The 17,897-nt window shown below is 37.2% G+C and overlaps 1 protein-coding gene across 2 annotated transcripts in view; it reads left to right on the forward strand.

The window, feature by feature from the left end:
* The window catches only part of AP3B1 (adaptor related protein complex 3 subunit beta 1), a 282,184-nt gene that overhangs the window by 253,049 nt on the left and 11,238 nt on the right, over window positions 1-17,897 (forward strand). For both annotated transcript variants that reach the window (XM_034773780.1, XM_034773779.1), the window contains exons 24-26: window positions 806-890; window positions 10,302-10,399; window positions 15,851-15,989. In XM_034773780.1, the coding sequence (XP_034629671.1) occupies window positions 806-890; window positions 10,302-10,399; window positions 15,851-15,989 (322 nt within the window). The remainder of the gene's footprint in view (window positions 1-805; window positions 891-10,301; window positions 10,400-15,850; window positions 15,990-17,897) is intronic.

The raw sequence follows: 17,897 nt of genomic DNA on the forward strand, positions 1-17,897 counted from the left end.
CTGTTCAATTACCTTCCTGTGTGTTGTCTCTCTTGTCTGTTCTCTAGTTGAAGTTCTCCTCAACAACCACTTTTTGTATATGTTCCTTTGGTATCAAAGAAGGACCCAGCACCTCACCTAATCCTTCAGTCTGCAAGTCCTATCCTAAGTCCTTCAGTCTGCAATAGTGTAGGGTTAGAATGGTGATCTGGCTCTGAAGAGGTTCAAGAAACAAACAGTGAACTTACTCTTGATGTCTTCGTTTAGGAAGTGCTGCATTCTGCACTGCTTGTAAAATGGAGGTGTATCCTCCATTTTAGGTCCATAATCTTCCCAGCCTCCTATGTAACTAGTGCAAACAAAATTTGGAGAGAAGTAGGCCACATTTGACTAGAATTTTTTAAACTTGATTTTCCCCATCACTGTATAGTAATGTGCATTTTACTATTGCTCTTGTGCTGTCTTGCTCTTCAGTTTTCAGATTGAATGAATAAGTGGTGTCATGCTGAATTTTTTTTATGGAGATATACCTATCTCATAGAGCTGGAAGGGACCCTGAAAGGTCATAGAGTCCAGCCCCCTACCTTCACTAGCAGGACCAAGTACTTATTTTGCCCCAGATCCCTAAGGGGCCCCCTCAAGGATTGAACTCACAACCCTGGGTTTAGCAGGCCAATGCTCAAACTACTGAGCTATCCCTCAGAAGCTCTCAAAGTTTAAAGAAGCTGTAAACATTTGTTGTTTTACATGTTATCAAATTTTTGTATTTAGATTGGCTGATCTGATTTTTTTTTTTTTAATGCTTAATTTACATGTTCTATTCTAGAATTTCTTGAGCCTGAGGAGTCCATTACTGTCTCAATGGGTATTGACTTTTGTGATTCTACTCAGACTGCCAGTTTCCAGTTGTGGTAAGTTTGTTTTTGTTTTGTTTTACATTTGATAGTTCTGAATGGAAACTGAGGGGAGAAATCTTATAGTCTTTGTCTTTTTTACACAACTTCTTCCATAACTAGATTTAAAACATATTTGAATTTGCTCTGATTATATTTGGAACTAGTTTGAAGCCTAACTAGAATTTTTATGGGCAAAGTGCGTATTGTATTTTCTGTATTTGTTTCAGAATTGGGCAAAATAGCTCATCATAAAATGGACATTCAAGGTGTATATAGAGAAATGAGGCATACTTGTAAACTTTACTATTCTACTATTTTTCCTATCGTGATATTGGCAAATGATTTTTGAAAGTTTGTGTTACTTGATGAGAATTAACTTATGAATATATATTAAAGTCGAACTGCACTTTCAATCTGGGTTACCTAAACAAATCAGTTTCTTCTGTTAGGTACCTGACCTGTTTGTGGCTCTGTTCTTTTCACGAGTTTACTTTGGTAACTCTGAGGTTGCAGATGGATCCTACCATTTGATGTAACTGAATTTTCAGAAACATTTTAATATGTAATTTACTAACATAAAATCAAGAAACAAAATAAAACCAAAGAAAAATATCAGAGCCAAAAGTTGAGTGCTCATATACATGCAGCAACAATCATCTTTGAGGGACTCCTGCTCTATTTGCAGAACATTGGCTGCTGAGCATTAGGCTGACTGTTCTGCAAATAGAGCAGGAGTCCCTCAAAGATGATTGATTGTGTGTGTGTGTGTGTGTGTGTGTGTGTGTGTTTATATAATAGTTTCTTGAGCTTTCCTAGCCTTTCCTTTACCTGGATACTGCCTTTTTACTTAATCAGCTGAAAGCATTTGCCTACCTATAGCATTAGCATCTCTCTTTGGATAGGACCACCCCCTTCTTGTTCCCATAGGGAGCAGTTGACCCCAGGGTCTAGTATAGTTTCTTCCTCTGTTACAAGAGTTTGCAAATCAAAACACACCAAACCGAAGGGATTTAATACCATTAAAAGGCCATCCTGATTGTCCAGAGCCTATGTAATAGGCTTGTAGTGTTTGTCACCCAAGTAAACCACCTGCATATTTGCAAGTAAGAGAAGCCTCGTCCTAATAATAAAAAGAGAGATTGGGAGAAGCTGGGGGAGAAATTAGTAGGTGGCTGGCCCACTAGTGTCTGCCAAATATGCCTTGCATATATGTTTTTATATATACTTTGCTTATCATTATCATGCCTAACAACCTGCATTGTATCTAAGTTACTTACATATTTTGATTTAAGCAGAAAAAGTGTCTGCTCACCCATTGGGAGCTCCATTGTCAGGCAACGTGAATTCATGCAAAAATAGTAGCAGAATCCAAACTCTTTTGCCCATGTCACTAAATGAACCTGCTTGCTAGTCTTTACCTTCCCCTTAACATATCCTGAAACAAATATTGCAAGAAGCTTTTCTCACCACTTGTCACACCACATGGGTCATGGAATTGTCAACCCTATCACAACGCCCAAAACTGGTTAGGTGAAAACTGTCTTTCCTTGTAGAAAGTTCTATGCTCTTGTTTGTTTAATAATTTAAAAGAATATAGGATACAGTGATCAACGGTAGTTTGGAAACTTATAGATTCTTAAAGACTGGGGATATAAGATTTGTAGTAGAAAAGCTACTGTGCTTTCATATATGTTAAACATGCCACTCAAGAAGAGCCAATACAGAAGTTAAATTTTCTCTTTTTTCTGGGGGGTTTACTATTGAAAATGTTTTTCTCAACAACCCTTTCTTTGTGATATTCATTTGTACGCTAAGTCCCTAGGTGAGGTTGTTTTAAAGATATTCTTTTGTTTTAAAGATATTCTTATCTCCAGCATGATGCCTATGGCATGTAGCATATGCACAAGTTATGCAATTGTGTCTTTCTGGATGATGACAGCAGCAGTGGTAATCAGGAACTGATCTGAAGTCTTTAAAAACTAACCTTATTTTACTGTATAGCACATTAGACCAGCACAGGCTTTGTTTTGACATAATGAGCGAAGAAGAGTTCTAGGCAATGCAACTTCAAAATTGTTACAAAAATGTGAGGTATCTGTTTCTCTAAACACAAATGTACTTTGTAATTTTAAAATAAAAAAGCTTATGTCAGAGTATTCAAACAAGCATATACATTCTTTTTTAAAACAGAGCAAATATTTTTATTTTAAGTACATCTTTTAAGCATGTAAATGATTCAGTTCCAAACGTACACCATTTATTGCTAAGAATCTCTGCAGTGATGAGTATAAGCAATGTAGCATAACACATTGATTTTATGCAGATCATCACCTTTATGTTTTGGGAGGTCTGCTATATTAGTGATATATAAAAACTGATTACTTTCTCCAACATTGCCTAGTAATTGTTTATTATTTTCCTATTAGACAAACAAGACAGATCAATATTCCTGAACTCCAACCAGACTATGAGTAACGTCACTGTAAATAGATTTGCCTCAGACACCAGTGCTGTATTCATTTTAATGATTTGGACAATGTGAGCCCAATGACAATGCTCAAGCTAACCACTAAGTTTAAAGTTAAATTAAGAATAGGAATTGCTTACTTTGTTTGCTTCACTGATTAATAAACCCTTTGATATTTGAGAATACTGTTGAAGGGGAAAAAAATAAAGATAGATGTACTTTGAGTAAAATTTGCTGTTTTATTGTTCCAAAAATTCTTGTAGTATGTATGTGTATATTAGGCGATTTTGTGTTTTGTGATGGTCTTTAAGCCATGTGAATCTGTTTAAAATACAATCAATAGCAGTTCTTTTAACTCTCGATACTTTCTAAAAAGTTTTTTGTTCAAAAGCTTGTGTGTGGATGTGTGAATTATTTCAAGAATATTTTGACAAAAGGTGTCCTAACACCTTTATTTTGCTGTATTGTCTTGCATGAAGATATTTATTTGAGCTGTTTGGGGCATATGCAGCAGTAAAGCGTTCCCCGATTATAATTATTATCCTACGTTTTACCAAAAGGAGCACTTTGTCTTGCATCAAATGTAATTGATCCTGAAGCAGTGTAATCACAATTACTCACTTTCTTAATTGGCCTGCCCAAAATCAGAAAATGGAAACCGATCGGCAGTGTTTAAATCAATAGCTTTGTAGTAGTGCTTGTGGGGGTTGGGAGATAGTGGTAATGGGTAGATCAATTGGTCTTAGATGCCAATCATTGACTGTGTGTTTTGCATAGTAAACACTACCTGTCTGCTTCGAGATGTTGTAGTGTTAGTGGTTCAATAAATGCAAACTATATTAAGAAAAAAGCAAGAATGACTAATAAAATATTTAGATCACTTTTAAAAGATCTTGAACATATCAAGGGCAGTGAAGGAGAAACTGCAACATACAGTGTTGAAAGCTTTGAGAGCTTTGAAAGACCTCCCTAATAAGCACTATTTTATTAAGCAAAGCTTTCGAAGATCACATACCTAATTAGAGAGAAAGGAGAAACTCTTTAACTTGAAAACTGTTCCTAATGCATTTATTTAGAACATACATTAGGTTGCTCATCCTGTCTGCTCATAGTGAGAACATCACATCACTGCCTTTCTTGTGCAATCTCTCAGCAAATGCACTTTTCCCCCTTTCACTTAATTTCTATACAATAATGCTTTTTATGTGTGTTTTTAGAAGGAAAAAAAAAGTGAGGGTCAGGATGAATAAATGGCCAATCTTCATCTTCTAAAAAGCATGTACATATATGTGTACACACACCGTGTGTGTGTGTGTGTGAGAGAGAGAGAGAGAGAGAGAGAGAGAGATGGATGTATATTTAGGGTCTCCAACTTCCCTATCCTTTTTCCTCCCTATGTTTGCAGGCAAAAGCCTCTTTCAGATAAGCTCCTACCTCATTGCAGGGGTTGGGTCCAACGTGGCAGTTGCCTGAAGAGAAAGGAAGGACTCCTATTGCTTGGAGTATCTACTGCCCTAAAAGATCTGGGGAAGGGGGAACAAGTGTGTTCCTCTCTCCCCCACCAGAAAAACCCATACAAACTTCTAGAGATGGGCTAGTGCTGGGGATGTGAAAAGAACCTGTTCTCTCTCTCCTCCATCTCCTGAACCCTGGAAAAATTCTGTGGCAGGCCATCAGGACTCTATGTGAAGGAAGGGAAGAAGTCTGTGCTATTAGTGTCTTCCCAGTGTGACGGGTTGCTCCCCTTTAAGGTGCCACCTGATGTACTGAGATACCACTGAGCCCACCTGTTCTGCCAGCCTTTAACCTGTCTTGCTGAGCCAGGCTCTTAAGCCTCCACTAGCACACACACACAGGCAGGGCCACACCCAGCTGCAGAAAGACACACACTGAGATCAGCTCAAAGAAGACTCAGCTTAAGGGACTTGCCCCAGCACTCAGGTGCCCACCTCCCTTGGAGTGCAGACTCAAAGGTATATTGTCTTGCACTGTGTAGAAAAATCTGCACAGAGCAAGCTTATAAAAATTCACCCTCTCCCTCAATTTGAAGAGAGAGATGCACAACTTCTTGCCGCCCTCCCCCCCCCAGTTAGAAATTGCACAAACTGGGTTTAATAATAAAACAAATTTATTAACTATAAAAGTAGATTTTAAGTGATTATAAGAGATAGCAAATAGAACAAAGCAAGTTACTGAGCAAATAAAACAAAACACTCAGACTAAATTTAATACACTAAAGAAATTGGCTACAAATAGTAATTTCTCACCCTAAATGTTGTTTCAGGCAGATTGCAAAGATTCTTGAAAGCCAGCTGCACTGGCCTGCAGTTTGAAACTTCAGGTATTATTACTCACAGGCTAAACACCCTTCCAGCCTGTGCTCAACTCTTCTCCCCCCAGTTCAGTTCTTGCTTCCAGGTGTTTCCCCGGTGTCTCTTTGGGTGGGGAGGCATAGGAGAACCACGATGATGTCACTCCCCTGTCTTATATAGCTTTTGTGTATGGTGAGAACCCTTTGTCTTCCAGTGGAAAAACACTGGCATTCCTAGCAGCCATTACTCCTAGGCTGTCTGGAGTGTCCACAGGAAGACTACGCTCTTTCACAGTCTGTTGTTTTTGCTGATGGGCCATCAGCCCTGTCTGGCTTTTTCATTGTTGTACCTGAAGGGCTAGTTGTGGGTATCATCCAAGGTAGCACATTTGAAATACAGATACATGGTCAATATTCCTAACTTCGGTTACAAAAATGATACATGCATACAAATTGGATAACCAAATTCAGAAAGTCATAACCTTTCCAACGATACCTTAATGAGCCATCTTGCATGAAGTATATCTCAGTTGTGCCATATCCATATCATAAGCATATTTCCATAAAGAATATGGAGTGTAATGTCACACCCAAAATCTAAGAGCCTGAGGGGTGGGAGTGGGCAGAATGTCACCACAACTACTGAGAGAAGGGGGAGAGAGCTGAAGTGGAATGGGAAGAAGTGCTTGTATGCATTCCTTTCCCCTCCCTCAAAATAACGAGCAGACTTGGGGTCAAGGGAACGCAGCACACACTGAAAGATGGCAGAGAGATGGTAATAGATACAGGTCTGGTTACTAAACCCAGCCCCAAGAACTGAGCTCCTGCTCCTCCCAGTACTGCCACTGGAACCATTAAGGGCCAGTCTATGCTCTATTCCTGGTGATACTTTGATCTGCTTCTGGGAAAGAGGGGAGACGATGCTCTGCATCCCTCTTCAGGCTTGATCTTTCATCTCTCTATATTCCTTAATTGAACACCTCCCAGTCCTCTCTCCCTGCAAGGTCCCAATCCTGTCTTATCAGGTTTTACCGCTGGAGCTTTCTCCACCTCAGTGGCTGCTCTGTGTTTCTCCTAGCCTCTTGCCAGACTTCTCTACTCAGGAGAGGATCCCAGGGTCATCTCTCCCCCTAGGCTTCCTCCTTGACCCGCCTAGGCTCTCTAGTCCCAGAGAGTGACTGCAAAGTTTCTTTCCTGCGTCTCTTTCTAATCTGCTTCCTTTCTTTATAGTCACCGCTGAGCTCCTTTCCCAGCTGGGCTTCATCTTTAATTAAGCCTGGCCTACTTTCCAAGTGCAGCCAGGTAGCATAGTTGTGTTTATATGTGGGATATACACTGCATCACAGATCCCTATGTAGGGATTACAGGCCTGGAAAAAATACCAAAATTTAGAGTCACTGATATTCAGTGTAAAGAGAATTATAGTGATTGGAGCAAAGGAGGAATGGTTTTATGCAGCTGAAAAACAATTGTATCAAAGTGTGCTGGATCTCAGCAATTCTAGCTTGAAATAAAGTAAATCTCACCTAATGACCATAAGAAAAAGCAACAAGCAGAAAACCTATTGATGAAGGAGGAGGTGGAAACAGGCATCAGATCCACAAAAGCTATTTTAATGGCTTTATTAAGAAATATTAATGAGTTTGTTACTTTGGGGGGAGAGTGGACTGTTTGGTTGGACCAGTGGTTCTCAACCTCTACAAACTACAGTATTCTTTTCAGGAATCTGATTTATCTTGTGTACCTCAAGTTTCACCTCACTTAAAAACTACTTTCTTACAAATCAGACATAAAAATACAAGTGTGTCACAGCACACTGTTATTGAAAATTTGCTTACTTTCTCATTTTTACCATATAATTATAAAATAAATCACTTGGAATAAAAATATTGTACTTACATTTCAGTGTGATACTTGAGACTGTTTTTCACTTGTGAGCCTTGTCATTCTGGGAGGCAGTGAAGCGACAGCAACAATTAAGTTTTTCTCCATATTGAGTCTATTCCTACACTCAGGGCCACCATTAGGGGGGTGGCAAGCAGGGCAATTGCCTAGGGTCCCATGCTGTAAGTGGCCCTGCAAAGCTAAGTTGCTTAGGCTTGGGCTTTAGTCCTGCACCTCAGGGCTCGGGCTTTGGCTTTCTGCCCTGGGCCCAGCGAGTCTAACACCGGCCCTGGCAACCCCCTTAAAACGAACTCGCAACGTACTTTGTGGTTGCAACCCACAGTTTGAGAACTGCTGGTATAGTATATAAAGCAGTATAAAAAAGTCATTGTATGAAATTTTAGTTTGTATTGTCTTCACTCGTGCTTTTTATATAGCCTGTTCTAAAAGTAGGCACATATCTAATTTAGTTGACGTACCCGCTGGAAGACCTCTGCATGACCGCAAGAGCCACTGGATTGGACAGTACCTAATAAGGGTCCTCTCCCACTGCTTTAGAATACTTATGTAGGAGCCAAGCTACATTAATACTTTCCCACTATAAAAGGGTTAGATTGTATACATCTGGAGATACTACGTCGTCAATACAGTAGGTCAGATTAATGTATAAATAGCATGGTCTGCAGTAGATCCAACAGCATGTTGAATTATCCCATAATAGTTCTTGGTTACATTTTGAAAGTGGTTTGGTTTAGTTTTGTTAAATTATTATGAAGATGTTGTTGAATCCCCTTATAGCCATTTGAGTTCAAACAAGCCACTTAACCCATACAGAAAAATGTTACCTGGGGCAATTGGCTAAAGAGTCACTCTTTCACTTCCAAATTCCTGGTGTTCTCATATGAAAAAATACTACAATGAAATAATATAATTGTTAAATCCTATGTCACAGCCCACTTCAATCTCAACATATGCTGACTCCATCCTTGCTATTTCAGTTTTCTGTTGTCATTAGATAAACTGACAGCATTCAAACTATATAAGAAAAATAATGAATGTCAGGATTGTAAGCAGGGATAGAGTTAAAAATTATTTATAAAATGGAATAGCAACCTGTGACACACATCATTATAAAGCTTATCTCAGCCAGACTTTAAAGAATCATTTTAGTATATATTTACTGAGCTTAGATTTAGAGCAATAATGTTAGTTATTGTTCTGCTACATTACATTTAACACATCTACATTTAGCATTTAAAAGCTTAATTACAGCATATCACAAGTTTTAAAAATCAAATAATTTTAGAATATATAAAATTTATCTTCTAAGTGTTTCTGTTGCAAAATTTGTAGCAGCTGATTAAAATAAAGTAACTGGGACATAAAACAAATATTTTTCTGATTTCAGATACTTTGTCTTGTAATTTTTTTAATCAGAGGAAAAATATGACTTCTATATTAATCATCCAGTGCTGTTTCCTATATCAGCCAATCTAATTTCAGACTTCTAAGGTGAAAAAATTATTAAAAATCAATAGCAAATGTTTGAGATTAATTTAAATACCATGGATATTAATCAATTGATTTTTGTACTACTAATGATTGTACCAATATGTTTAAGTAGGATAACTCAGACATACAAGCAATCAATATTTGCTGATTATTTGGCACACCAGTTAATGAAGGGATTTTTTATCTTTCCAAAATTTCACTTTCCCTATGGCTAGAACAAAGATTTTAATTGTAAATGCATTCTTAACTGGATGTCGCATATCGTAGTCAGCCAACCAAACATGGTAATGTCCACATACCTTGAATTTCTGTAAAATTAGTTTCAGGTACAAATAATTTGACCCTTGCAGAGAATGAGGTGAACAGTGTTTATCTTTTTTGTGGGGAGGGAAGGTGTTAAGAAGGAATCTGTAACATATGTTGTTTTTTAATAGCAGAATACTGCTGATATGCTATTTTGTTGTTTTTTTTTAAACTATCCGCTGTTATGAAAACTAGTTCCAGCTTTGAAAGAGTTTCCATCAAGGCTTCTGATCAACCAGTAGCCTACTTTTTACTATGTCAAAAAATGAGACTTTTTCAAAATTGAACTAATAAAATATTTTTCTTGCTTTTCAAATTAGTTTCTTCTATGTTTCTCAGACAATATTCTGTGCCCTTCCAAATTATGTCCTTGTTAAGTTTAGAAGTGACTGTATTATAATAGATCTTTGGATTTTTTAGAAAAATGTTTCATACTAAATAGGAAGATTGTTAAAATATTTGTTCCTGGATATTACACTTTGCGTAAGAAAATTCTTTGTACTTACTGGTGGTATTAAAACAAGAGAAATAGAATCTTGCTAATTCAGACTAATTGCTGGGATGTTGCTGATTATTGAACTTTGCAAAATAACAAATGAACAAACAGTTTTTAAAAAATCATATAAGGTTGATTTTTAGCAAGCGTGTAGTTTAGTTTGTCTGATACTTTTTAGTTGACAAGAACATGTGCATAGCAATAAAAGTAACATTATTAGAAATACAAAAGCTCACTGCGCACCTTGCTGTTACATCTATGCTGGGAAGTAGGATGAGGCAACCAAATATTTGGTGAGAATTAGCAGGGTTTTGGATTAGCAAAGTGAAAATCAGAAAGGTAAGTTCTACAGTATCAGTTGATAATATATTTGCTCCAATTTAATTTTGGTTATATAGAATATTTTCTTACCAAAAATCTTTGTTCACTTCTGTGTAATTTCTCTTCTCTCAGTACAAAGGAAGATCACTTCAATGTTAATATTCAGCCCCCTGTTGGAGAACTACTTTTACCTGTCACTATGTCAGAGAAGGACTTTAAAACAGAGCAAGGTGAGAAATATTATTTTAGTAACTTTGATAAATGCATTTTTGATTTCCGTGTGCGTGCACTGCAATGCTTTTCACTTGCACATCTATACAGATGCCCAGAAATCACTTTATGTATGTAGCTATTGATGCTATTCTGTGCATTCACTTTCAATCTCAAACTAATGGCTTGGGTTAGAAAACACCTTCAGAAGCACACGGAGTGTGCATTCCAGTGGTACTTGACAACTGATTAATATATCTTTTAAAAAAACAAACAGTCCCTCCTCATACATAGTCCATAATCAACCTTTTGGCCTTGAGAGTTATGGTTTCCTAACATTGCTCACTAATGCATTTCATATTAGTGCTAATGGCAGGAATTTTAGACCCACCAGCTCAGAGAAATAATACAAATGTGTACTAATACAATGATGTCTGCTTTTATTAGTCTTTATTCCAAGCTATTGCTAGTATAGAGTTAATGTACTTTTTCTCCCAACTACTTTGAAGTTCATTACAATCAGACCCCTTTAAAACAACGCTTCTTACTATTAAAACCAAACTCTTTGGCTTCCCTTTGGTGTAGCCTTTTAAAAAGGAACCATGTTGTTGTCTACACCTCGTCTGACAATTTTCTTAATGTAGTGCTTTTAAAGAAAATCGTCATTTCTGTACAATGCATGATTGTTGCTTGGCCTGGACTCAAATACATTTGATAATTTGAATGGTTCTTACTATATGAATAATACAAAATTATTATAGCTGGTTTTACTACATGTTAAATTGAACAATGCACACAGCTAAGAATTTTGTTCAGATTTACTGTAATACTTTTCAAGTCCAAAAGCTTGAGCTTTGGATGCATTTTCAAATTTACAATGGTATATTGTCATCCATCTCAATGAATGGGGATTTACATGCGTAAATCCTTTCCCATTGAGATGAGAATCCCGTGGGATTCCATCTCATGGCTGTGTAAAGCTCAGAAACCCAGTATATCTATCAAGAAGTCAAGAACACCAAGGAGTAATCCTATGCAATGCTATATATTATTAATAATCACTTTTGCATCATTTCTTAGTTACTTTTATATTTTAAATGATTAAGAATGAAATCTAAGTGTTACTTATATTATTTTCTGTGAAGTTGATCACTGCAGTGAAAAGTTAGGATTGTGAATTTTTTTCTTAACCAATTGATACTTATTTGCTGTTCTTACCCTTTGCTGGCTAAAGCCTGCCTCACTGCTTTGCACCTGCTCAGCAAACCAAGGTGAGTGATTAAATGAGGCTTTGGCACATTTGTTTTAAACTGTTCGCTTCTTAAAATTGTAGGTAGGGGTATACTGTAAGTAAAGAAGGTTATTGTACTGCTTTCCCCACTTTTTATTTTATTTTATTTTATTTTATTTTTGCTTGCTAGCTTGATATTTTATCATTTTCTATGCTTTGCTTTGACTGAGGGGTTTTTTCCCCCTGACTGACCATATAGAACCATGAGAACATAGAAGTGCACTTTGAGAATAGCTATGGTCCTCTGTGGAGTTGTTGCCAAAATTCTTTTTTCTTTTGCCATTTTACTTCTGTGGTTGTTGATTATTTGTCTGAATAAATCTGGCAGCTGTTTGCTATGTTTAATAGAGCAGAAAGGCTACTCTGAATAAAGCTATTTGAAATTTTGTTTATATGAAGTATTTGTAAATCCATGAAGGTCTCTTGGTATTTCTGTATCGTTCTTTCTGTCTTCCTGAATTCATTCTTTGATGCAGGACTTGATGCTGGCAAATTTACCACATTAAAAACCCTCCTCTATAGCATCTTTTTAGTTATAGAATTCAGCTGTTTTAGAAAACTCTTGGTAATAGAGGTCTCAATTCTAAACTTTACATGTGTATTTATTTGTTACACAGATCTAGGAATAGGTTGGAGTACTTTAAGAGTATTGCTATATGGGCTTGCTAAATGAAAATCCCAAATCAAAATAAGAAATGAATTTCCTCAAATTTTAGCAACACACATCTTACTAGAGTAAAATGCAGGTCAGCTTAGAAGTTAACAAATGTGTTTCCATTCCATGTTAACTTCGATTTTACTTCATTCTCCAAATAAATCAGATTTATACACCTTGTTTTTTATTTTTCATGTTTTTCCTTATTTTGGACATAAAATGTTTCAAACCTTGTATCTTGAGATAGCTCAGTGGTTTTTGTTTTATGTTTGCATTCAAAGTTAATAATAGGAAATGGTGGAGGGGTGGGAAATAAGGGTGGCAGAAAATTTGTATGGGGAAAAAATGAGACGATACACATGGCTTTTAAGAATTATTAGGGCTAAATTGCATGTGCAATCTAATAAGAATACTAAAGATGGAACATACAACATTATAGCAACATACAAGAAAACAATTCACTGTTTCCCATCTTCACTCAGTTACACTATGTTGCTTTGCATTGTGAGTCACATTTTGCGTATTTCCTTTCCCCCCATGGCATAAGAAAGAGGGGTACAGACAGGGTGCTGAATATTCATGCCTGTGAAGGTTTCCTAGTGGCAACACTAGAAAACAGAAAGCTGTATTTATCTACATACTATGCATCATATGCTGAGCCATGCAACAGTAGCTCACTTTGCTTTTAGTTCAGAACTGGGGAAACCTCTTTCAGGGTGATTCATTCCCTATCCATACAGTCTTGAGCAGCTGCTTAATTAATGTTGTGATTTTGTGATTTGACCATTTGGAAGCAATGGACTAATTAATTTTGTTATTTTAAATACTTGTTTCAGTCTTAGGCTTCAGCATTCCATGCTATATCTGCAGCACTTACTCAGACAAAACTCCACTTGGCTTCAGTGGGAATTCTGTCTGAGTAAGAACTGTAGCACAGGGACCTCTATCCTCATGTCATCTTTCCTGACTCTTCCTTTTGAAATCAATGGCAAAGGTCCAGTTGACTTGAATGGGAATAGACTTGAGCTCAGTCTTCTCTGACAGATGACAATATATCAGCTGTACTTTGCATCAGTATAATTTTTTTTCCAATTTCATTTCCTTTTATTATTCAAACTGTGTATTCTTGATTCATTGTAACACTTAATTAACCCAAATTAATTGCCTTTCTGTGCACTGACCAGAGTTTTCTTAGATTCCAATGAGTAATGCAACGTTAAAGGTGGTGGCACATGTTTCTTATAACATAGTTGTTTTAATTGGTTTCATTTTACAATTTTTTCATAGATAAAAATGTAATTGATAATTCTGCAAAAATTTTAAGTCAAGTATACATGGCACATTTTAATTTAGAAATACCAGGGATTAAAAAAACACGTTTACTTAATTTTATTAAGATTTATGCATCTAACTTGTGTTCCTAATAAGCAAGATGCTAATTCTTTAAATGGTCAGACATTTACTATTTTCTGGCCCTTAACTACCACAAGCAATCATATTTGATGCCCCTTAATTAGAGCACCTTTTTTTCTTTCCAGGTTCTTTTCCACCTCAGCAATCGAGACAATACATTTGCTTACCATGCTGCTCTCCTAAGTGTTCTTTTGCATGTAAATTAATCTTGATTCAGTTTACACTGTCATGCTGAGTGGTACAAATTGCCTATAACAATAAAACAGCATGAGTTAAAAATAAAGGGGGGTGGAAAGGCAGATTGAATGTGTGCCTTACTTGATAGGATGTTACTTTGCTTTATGCCAATACATTAGTCAACGATAATGAATCTTCTGTTCTGAAAAGCATGGTTTAGTTGATTTTTTTAATTTTACTTCAATGGAGCAGTACCTTGTCTTTTATAGAACAAGTTAGACAAACCATTAATGACAAGAGTGTTAAGGTTAAATATGAAGCAATGCATTCACTTCTCTGAGTGCTATCCATCTTTCCATTTACAGGAGCTTGACAAAAGTACTGGCTTTGTACAACATTTCCTTTAATTACATGCTGTGGGAAACAGGCTTTTAACATAAACATAGTTGCATTCATTTATTCAGCATTTGCTCTTCAATAGAGCTTAATGGAGAAGGTTTAAATCCTAAATGAGTACACACATCTCTCAGCAGTGTTGTCAGTCCCTGTGCTCTGCTTAAAAGCAGTTTTAGATTGCTTATGTAGTTTTTAAAGCTTTTGCCTAATATTGAAGTTAAACAGTCTGAAACAGAATGTACTGTTTCCAAGGTTAGATAATGCTAATGCTGATTTTTTATAGAAGATAGATATTTATTTTTGCTTTTGTCATGAGTAAATCATGTTCTAAAATATCCCCTGTATTACTTATTTATTGATTTATTTTTTTATCCAGAATTTCAGATTTTATGACAAAAACTGATTCAAATTCTAATGTATGGCTATGTTGACTTTTTAAAATCAAATTTATTAAACATCTGAATGGAATTTGCAGTATATTGTGTATACGTTTCTAAAAGGGTAGGATTTTTGAGAATTTTAAATAGTTTCGATTACTTAATTTTATTGTTCATATAAATATCTGACACTGATTTAATTCTTTACTGCTTCTACTTGAGGTCCTACATTTCATTGTTTTACAAACAGTTTTTAGCATCTGAATATAGCATAGATTCCTGCAGGATTTTCATATAAGGACTGTGTGAAGCTTTCTAGGGGTGTTTTTTCTGGATTTTAATTAACATAGATGACCTGCTAAATGCTGTTCTAAGCACAGGGTGTTGATGTAAGAAAAACATTTCTTATATATAACCTTCTTGAATTTCATTTCTCCTTTCATTTTTATTCAATTTTTTTCTTCATATGATAGCATGGAGGGTTGACATTTTAGCTGTATTTTGTAATGTTGTATTTTAATCAAATATAGTTTATCATTACATTCCTTAAGAGACAGATACTAGCTGAGTAAACAGTGTTTCTCAGTTTCTGATCTGATCATTTTAACTTTATCTTCATGAATTAAACTGATCTGATTGACTGCGAAAAGAAAAGATTTGAAATTCAAAGAATAATCTGCAATGAAATTACAACTGAGTATAGTGGTTTTATTCTTATATGATTGAAAAAGTTCTTTAGATGTGGCCTATAGTTCAAATTTGTCTTATTTCAAAACTTTTGTTTAATATTTTATATCCGTATGTTTGCTGTGTTCTATATTATGTACTCTTTCTGAAAAGGAACCACTTTGGGCTGCACACAAATTTATTAATATCACATCATTGTTCAGTTATTACTATTTTCTTTTCAGTAACATTAAATTATTTTAAAATCACAAGTTAATTGGGCTTATATATAAATCTACACATACTTCAATTTTTTAAAGTCAGTTTCTTGATAAATAGTTTAATTTTATATGTAATTTTCTTCTAGGAAACCGAGAAAAATAAAGTTTGTCTTTTTGCTCTTATTCAGTAACAGACCATATATTTGTTTCTGTAGATTTCCTAAAGTATTATAAAACAAAAAAGAAAACAAAAAACACTACTCTTAATGTTACAGGAAAGCTCACCGGAATGAATGAGACCTCTACAACAATCACTGTTGCTCCACAGAATTCCACTCGTGTTGTGTTACTTGAGAAGGTGGTAAAGGCAGCAAACTTGGGTGTTGTTCCATCTGGTCAAGATAACATACACAGGTAAGCTAAGGCTGACATATGCAGTGGAACAAAGTGATTCGGTGTCAGTGTGCATAATCTTACATTTATAGCTGTAGAGTGGAGTTTCACTTGAGAATCATGAGAAAAATAAGAGTCCAAATTCAGAGTTCCAAAAAGCATTTTTTAAATATTTTCTCTTGATTGATTTGATTTTTAAGCTTTTCCTTCCTTTTGTATATCTAAATTTGGTAACCATGAAAGAAAACTAATGTCAAGCTACTTTCTCCATTCAGATCTACCAATCTGCCTACACCCTGACTTACAACAGTCCTTACTTATCCTGTTCTTCGCTTCCTTTAAAAATATCTCCATTTGGTTCAAAATGTAGCAGCCTGTTACTGATCAGTGGTCAGGAAGATTTTATCATCCATGACCTCATCCAAAGAAACTCCTGACCTGGCCTGCATCACAGAATCCTGAGTGGATGTTGACTCAGGCCCTGACTCTAGCTCAGGGGTCGGCAACCTACGGCACACGTGCCAAATACGGCACGCAAGCCGATTTTGAGTGGCATGCTGCTGCCTGCCGCGGTCCTGGCCCTCAGCTTCCCCCCCTCCCCACTCTCCCCTGCAGGGGCAGGAGGCAGAAGCTTGGTCCTGCGGCAGCCAAGCTTCCCCCCCGCTCCCCCGCTTCTTCCCCCAGCATGGTGCTTTCCTGCCCCTCCTCCTCTCCTTCCCTGCGCCAATCAGCTGATGGCCCTTGCAAGGGGGAGGGGGACGAGTGGCAGCGTCCTCACTACTTCGTTGAGGAGGCAGAGAAGAGGTAGGGATGGGACCTTGCGGAAGGGGGTGGAACAGGACATATCCCATATGGTAGCATCCCCACGAGCCGAGCACCCCAGCCCTCTGTCCTGACCCCTAACCCCCCCACACACACACACAGAGACTTCTGCCCCCCACCACCCCCCCCCCCCCCCCCTGCCCCCCCCCCACACACCCCCAGCCCTCTTCCCTGCACCCCCACGCCCCCACACATCCTCTGCTCTGACCCCTGAACCCCCCCAGGTCTGGGGTCCCGACTGCCGGCCCCTTGCCAGCTGGCGTCCCGGCCACAGGCCCCGCTCAGCCTGCTGCCGGCCTGGGTGAACAGAACACCAGGCTGGCGGCGTAAGATCAGCATTTTCATTTAATTTTAAATGAAGCTTCTTAAACATTTCGAAAACCTTGTTTACTTTACATACAACAATAGTTTAGTTATATAATATAGACTTAGAGACCTTTTAAAAGACGTTAAAATGTATTACCGGCATGCGAAACCTTAAATTAAAGTGAATAAATGAAGACTCGGCACAACTCTTCTGAAAGATTGCCTACCCCTGCTCTAGCTCTTCTCATCCTTCCTGTCTACTTAGGCACCAAAGACCTAGACTAATTGAAGACCACTCAAAGTAGCAATCTTTTTCTAGTCCAACCTCAAATACAGAAGGGGACACCTAGAGGAAAAAGGGTAATATTTTGAAAGTGTCTAAATTATTTTGGAGCCTTGCTCCCAAATGTGACTTAGGCATTCAGGAACCTAAATCCCATTGACTTTCATTGAAACGTAGGTGACTTTTGAAAAATTTTGGTTAAAATTTTCAAAAGTCATGCAATTATGTGGCAAATGCAGAAACAAGTCTAGTGTGTGGATGCGCTTAATTTCTAAACTTCTAAACACCAAATGTTTTCTAGGTGACCTCACTGAGATGCTGTTTGACATAGATATGACATTCCCAAGATTTAATGTCTGGAAGATTTCCTTATCCACGTTGACAAATATTTCCCAGTATGGCCCAAAACCACCTACTTGGCTTTTCACAAGTAATCCCTGCCCCTACCCTCACAGCTAGTCAATCCCTGGAACTGATTTCTGAACTAGAAGAGGATTCAGGAAATGGGAGCTATACCT

The sequence above is a fragment of the Trachemys scripta genome, chromosome 6 (genome assembly GCF_013100865.1).
Source record: "Trachemys scripta elegans isolate TJP31775 chromosome 6, CAS_Tse_1.0, whole genome shotgun sequence".
In the NCBI taxonomy this organism is placed as follows: domain Eukaryota; kingdom Metazoa; phylum Chordata; order Testudines; family Emydidae; genus Trachemys; species Trachemys scripta.